Here is a 5,840-nt window from a genome sequence, read left to right as displayed (position 1 = left end):
GGGGGGGGGGGCGAGCGTCAGACTCATGGCGCCGACCCACAGCACCAACCCCGACTCACGGCGCTAACCCCAACCCACGGCCCTGACTCCAACCCACGGCGCTGATCTCAATCCACAGCACTGACCCTGACCCCGAACCGTGGTGCTGACTCCGACCTACGGCACTGACCTATGATGCGTCCCCGTGTATTGCACGACCCCACACATTGCGCACCCTGTGCATGGCCCGACCCTGCACCATTGCACAACCCGGCGTGTTGCACAGCCCTGCACATTGCACGACTGTGCGCACTGCACGAGCCCGTGCATTGCACAACCCCCCAGGTCACTCACACCTTGCACGACCCCACGTGTTGCACAGCCCCACGCATGCCACGATGCTGCGCATTGCGCGAGCTCATGCATGGCCCAGCCCCGTGCCATTGCACAACCCTGTGCACTGCACGATGACTGGGGCCAACCTCCTCCCAGCCCCACAGCACGGAGGTCCCGGCCCCTCAATGGGGCAGAGCCGRGAGTGGGGCAGCAGGGGAAAATCGCTTTATTCGGCGCTGGTGGCGATGACCCAATACAGAGACACCCTCCCCGCCGAGTGCAGCAATGGGCTGGCGACCCACAGGGACTCAACGGACCCATGGCCACTCACACACCCCACGGGATGCATGAGACTCACGGCGCCCCATGGCGCCCATGGTCACCCCACGGGACCCAYGGGGCCCGCACAGCACGATGAGCTGAGGCACCACTCTGGTGCTGACGACCCTGGGGATGCCACGTCCCCGCTGGTCCCCGCACCTGGCACAGCATCCTTGCATGGGGCCCCCACCGYATCCCCCCACTCAGACATAGACGGCAGTGCGGGAGATGAGGGAGCCGTCACGCTGCGACTCCATGTCATTGTCATCATTGCCATCGCCGTCACAGAGGTCCAGCTGCAGCATCGGACCCCCCTCACCCAGCTGCTCTTCCTCCTGCGGCCGCGGGGGGCCGCCGGTGCTGGGGGGGCAGCGGCGCCGGAGCAGCCGGCTGCCGGCTGCCACCAGCAGCGCCAGGGCCCCGGCGGCTGCTGCTGCCCCCCCGGCTGCTGCTGCTGCCCCTCTAGGCCCCCCCCGGTGCATCGGGTGCTCTGCGGGGCCGTGGAGCCGCTCAGCGCTGCGCTGTCCCGCATGCGACACAGCAGAGCCCCTCACGCAACACGGCTTCCCCCCTGAGCGACACAGAGCCCCACGTGCAACACAGAGCTTCCCCGCGTGCAACAGAGCCTGACGTGTGACACGGAGCCTCCCTGCGTGCGAAACGGAGCCCCACGTGTGACATAGCTTCCCCCCTCATGCAATGCGAAGCCCCTCATCTGATGCACAACCTCCCGTCCTGTGACACGGCCACCCCTCGTGTGTCGCAGAACCTCCTCCTGTGCAACACAGAGTCCCTCATGTGACACGTCTCCCCGCCTTGTGCGTGGCAGCCCCTCAACACGACGGGTCCAGCCCCCCCGTTACCATACACAACTCCCCTGTGCACAAGGGGTCCCTGAGCACTGTGCACGGCCCTGCACGCRCACGCTGGGTCCAGTCCCCCCAACACGGCAGCTCCTAGCCTTGCACCATGGGACGCGGCTCCCCCCACACACGACGGGTCCTGGCCTGACGACCCACATGCGTCCCCCTCCATGCACGCCAGATTCTGCATGTCCCCACTCTGCTCACACTGCATCCCCCTGTGCATCCCCCCTCCGCATACACCAGATCCCGTGTGCGCCCCTACTCCGTGCATGCTGCACTCTGTGCATGCCGGACCCCACATGTCCCTGATCTGTGCACATTACGTCCCATGTGTGTCCCCCTCTGCGCACTCCACTTCCCGTGCAACCCTGCTCCACGCACAGCACGTTCCCCTGGGCTTCCTCGCTCTGCACATGCTGGATCCCACACGTCCCTACTCTGTGCATGCTGTGTCCCCGCTCCGCACACACCGCGACCCCCACGTGTCCCCGCTCCACGCACACCGTGACCCCCGGCCCCGGCCCTCACCGAGCACCAGGACAGGCTGTCGGGCGGCGGTGCTGCCCAGGGCGTTGGATGCGCGGCAGATGAAGGTGGTGTTGACCAGCAGATCCACCGTGTGCACCAGCAGTCGGCTGCCCTGTGCCTCCGCTGAGGGTGGCAGTGGCCCCGACGACCTGGCAGTGGCCGTCAGCGGGCCCCTGTGTCCCTGGCTCTGCAGCTTGCGTGCGCATGCATGAGCGGGGTGAGGGAGGGAGCCCACCTCCTCAGGGCTCATCGTTGCACACTCGTGCACATGCGCTGGTGTGCAGGGTAGGGGAAAAGGGGGAGCCGCTTTCCCTGGGGCTCTGCAGCATTGCGCACACTGGTGCACACTCACATGCATCGGGTGGGGGAAAAGAGGGAGCCACTTTCCCTGGGGCCCTGCAGCATTGCATGTACTGATGTACACTCATGCACACGCTCGTGTGCACAGGATGGATCCCCTTTCCGTAGGACACTGCTGGGACCCCCTATTGCACACGCTTGTGCACACGCTTGTGCTCCTGCAGCACAGGGCGGGACCGGCCAGGGCAGGGAAACCAGTCAGGCGCCATTCCAGCGCGGGGCCCCGGCATCCGGGCGCGGTGGACTCACGTGCTCCAGGCGAAGGTGGTGGGTGCGGGGTTGCCCAGGGCGTCGCAGTGCAGCACAGCCCCACGCCGCCGCAGGTACCAGTTGTGGTCGTAGCCGCTGATGGAGGCCACAGGGGGGTCTGGGGGGCCAGGCACAGCGTCACCCCTGGCGGGCCCAGGCGTCTGGGCCCCCCAATTAGGCACTACAGCCCCATGTCCCGCGTGGGGGTCAGGGAGGGCCCAGGCGTCCGCGTCCCCATCTGCTCCCCTCTGTAGCCCCCCAGCAAGGGGGGGGGGGCAGGCGTCTGAGTCCCTGTCCTTCCCCTCCATCGCCCCCCCCAGTACAGGAGGAGCCCAGGCGTCTGGGCCCCCGGTTGCCTCACGCGCGGCACTCACACAGCACGGAGAGGGTGACGGGGAGGCTCTGGGGCCGCGGCAGGCTGGGGTGGCTGACAACGCAGGTCAGGCGCTGCCCGTCGGCTGCCGGTGTCGGCACAATGCTGAAGCGGCTGGTGACGGTGACGGCACCATCGGCGGCCACCTCGGCCGAGGCCTCTGCGGTCCCCGGCACCGGCGACTCCCAGGAGATGTTAGCGGCCGGGTGGCCGCCAGCTGCCGTGCAGGTGGCCACCGGCGTGGGGACGCTGCCGGTTGCCACCTCCTGCGCGGCCACGTGACTCTCCGGCTTGGCTGTGGATGCCGGGTGGTCATGTTGGTGGGGCCCTGGCGTCCGGACTCCATGTCCCCGCCCAGTGAGAGAAAGGCACAGACATCCGGGCTCACCCCCCTCACCCACCAAGCAGAGGGGCCCAGGCGTCCAGGCTTGCCCCACCCCCACCACATGGCTGAGGGGCCCAGAAGTCCAGCTGCCCCTGCCCTTACCCCTGCCGCAGAGAGGCCCAGGCATCTGGGCTCGCCCCCACCCATGGCCAAGGACCCCGGCGCCCGGCTCCCCCTGCCCTTCCCCCCGCCGCGGAGGGGCCCAGGCATCGGGGCTCACCCAGCACAAGCAGGCGGGTACTGGCACCCTGGTTGCCGTCGGGGTAGGTGGCGAACTCGCAGGTGTAGACACCCTGGTCGGCGAGGCGCAGCGGCCCCAGCAGCAGCGTCGCGTCCTGCAGCGAGCGGCCCTGGAAGCGCAGGCGCCCGCCGCCGCCGCCGGGGAAGCTGGGCGCCAGGCGCGGGTGCAGCACCGCCACGTTCTGCCGCCCGCCGCGGCCGGCCCGCTCCCACGTCACCTGGCTCACCTTGAGGTCGGGGCCGGCGGCGGCCAGCACGCAGGGCAGCACCGCGTCCTCGCCCGCCAGCGCCACCACCTCCTCCTGCACCGTCACCCGCTGCCCGCTGGCCCCTGCGGGACAGGGCCCCCGCATTGTCAGCGCAATGGCGTCCGGGGCCTGGGCAGCCAGAGGCCCAGGCGTCCGGGGGGCCAATGGCCAGGGGCTTTGGGGGCCCAGGCCTCCAGGAACCCCGCAAGAAGGACTTCCAGGGACCCAGGTATCAGGGATCCAGATATCCAGGAGCCCAGGTATCTGGGAGACCCAATAACAAGGTTCTCAGGGGCCCAGCTGACTGGGGGACCCAGGCGCCCGAAGACTCAACAGCCAGGGTCTCCGGGAACCAGGCATCCAGGCGGGCTGAGCGCCCAGGGATGGGCACGCTTGGGCCACGCAGACACATGGATGCGGACACACGGACACGCGTGCTGTGGTGGCAGAGGCGCCTATCCCTCCCGGGGCCTTGCACAAGCGTGCAGCACCCACATGTGGCCCCTGCGTGAGCTTGCACTGCCGAGTGTGCCCAGCTCGTGTGTGCTCCCCATGCCAGCAGGTCCCCAAACGTGAACAGTTGAAGTGTGCACAGTCAATACTTGCACCCCCCGAGCAAGTGTGCACTGCTGAGCATGCATGGCACATGCCTGCACGCCCATGCAAGTGTGCACCTGCCAAGCATGTATAGCCTGTGTGCCCTCCGTGCCAGCATGCACAGCCCATAAATGCAACCCCATGCGAGTGTGCTTAAGTGTGCACATCTGTGCACAAGTGTGCACCCATTGAGCGTGCACAGCCCATGCATGCACCCAAGTGTGAACAGCCTGCACGTGTACGTGAGCATGCACCCACTCAGTATGCACCAGCCGAGTATGCACTCAAGTGTGCAGTCCATGTGAGCATGCATGTGCCCAAACATGCACAGTGTGTGTGAGCGTGCACTGGCTGAGCATGCACACCTCACGTGAGAATGGACCCAAATGAGCACAGCCCTTGTGAGTGTGCACTGGCTGAGTGTGCGCCCCCCGTGCAATCATGCACCCAAGCACATACAGCATGTGCACGTGCGCACTGGCTGAGCGTGTGGCCCCCATGCAAGTGCACATCCAAGTGTGCAAAGCCCCTGTGAGAATGCACTGGCCGAGCCTGCACCCCTGTGCGAGCGTGCACCCAAGCGCACACAGCCCGTGCGTGTGTGCACCGGCTGAGCATGCATCCCCCATGCAAGCGTGCCAGGCGCAGCCCCCCTGGGCTGTGCGGAGTCCTAGCGCTAATGGGAAGCGACGGCGACGGCAGCGCAGTGGTTGCCATCAGCCCGGGCGCAAGGCATGAGTGATGGGGGCGTGGGGGCTCGGACGCCTGGGTCCCTCGCGTGCCTGGGACCCTCGTGCTCAGCCAGGCCTGTGGGCATCAGCTGGGGGCCCAGGCATCCGGGCCACCCGGGGCCAGTGCATCGCCGGCACCCAGGCGTGCAAGTGGGTGTGCGAGGTGTGCAGTGCCCGTGCAAGCTGTGCTGCAGTGCCACCAGTGCTGCCGGAAATGCATCCGACGCTGGTGCCGCCGTGGCCCCAAAACAAAAGGAGCCACCGCCACCAGTGCTGTGGGGGCCGGCAGGAGCCCGTGCATGGGGGCCTGGCACACACGTGTGCTGCACACAGGCAGTGATGTGCACATGTGTGCTGCACACATGGGTTGCAACACACACGTGTGTGCCCCCCGCCATTCCCAGGGGTTCAGCTGGTGCCTCGCAGGTGGTGGGGGCAGACAGAGGGATCAGGGGGCCCTGGTGTGCAGGTGGGTCCCAATCCTGGACCCCGAAGGTCTCTGGTGCCCCGGAGCCCGGGGGGGGGGCGGTCAGCATTCCACTCCCAGATCCCTGATCGCAGGGATTCCTGGTGTCTGGGAGGATCCCGGATCCGGGGGCAGGGGGGCACTCCCAGATCCCGGTATCC

General features: G+C 67.6%; 2 protein-coding genes across 3 annotated transcripts in view; both read right to left on the bottom strand.

The window, feature by feature from the left end:
* NECTIN2 (nectin cell adhesion molecule 2) overlaps nt 1-4,005 on the bottom strand; it is a 5,286-nt gene extending 1,281 nt beyond the window's left edge. Inside the window, exons 1-4 of one of the 2 annotated variants that reach the window (XM_085318559.1) lie at nt 3,618-4,005; nt 3,014-3,307; nt 2,640-2,757; nt 2,031-2,179 (exon numbers count right to left, since the gene is read on the bottom strand). In XM_085318559.1, the coding sequence (XP_085174685.1) occupies nt 2,031-2,179; nt 2,640-2,757; nt 3,014-3,307; nt 3,618-3,990 (934 nt within the window). In that variant the 5' untranslated portion in view covers nt 3,991-4,005. The remainder of the gene's footprint in view (nt 1-2,030; nt 2,180-2,639; nt 2,758-3,013; nt 3,308-3,617) is intronic. The other variant, XM_085318560.1, reaches the window with a different exon arrangement.
* Nucleotides 4,006-5,742: 1,737 nt separating this feature from the next.
* Nucleotides 5,743-5,840, bottom strand: part of BCL3 (BCL3 transcription coactivator) — a 4,838-nt gene continuing 4,740 nt past the window's right edge. Inside the window, exon 5 of the mRNA XM_085318558.1 lies at nt 5,743-5,787. Coding sequence (XP_085174684.1) covers nt 5,743-5,787 — 45 coding nt within the window. The remainder of the gene's footprint in view (nt 5,788-5,840) is intronic.

Source organism: Rhea americana, unplaced genomic scaffold, assembly GCF_003343005.1.
Source record: "Rhea americana isolate MKP2758 unplaced genomic scaffold, rheAme1 scaffold_540, whole genome shotgun sequence".
Classification (NCBI taxonomy): domain Eukaryota; kingdom Metazoa; phylum Chordata; class Aves; order Rheiformes; family Rheidae; genus Rhea; species Rhea americana.
This window is presented reverse-complemented; position numbering and strand designations above follow the sequence as displayed.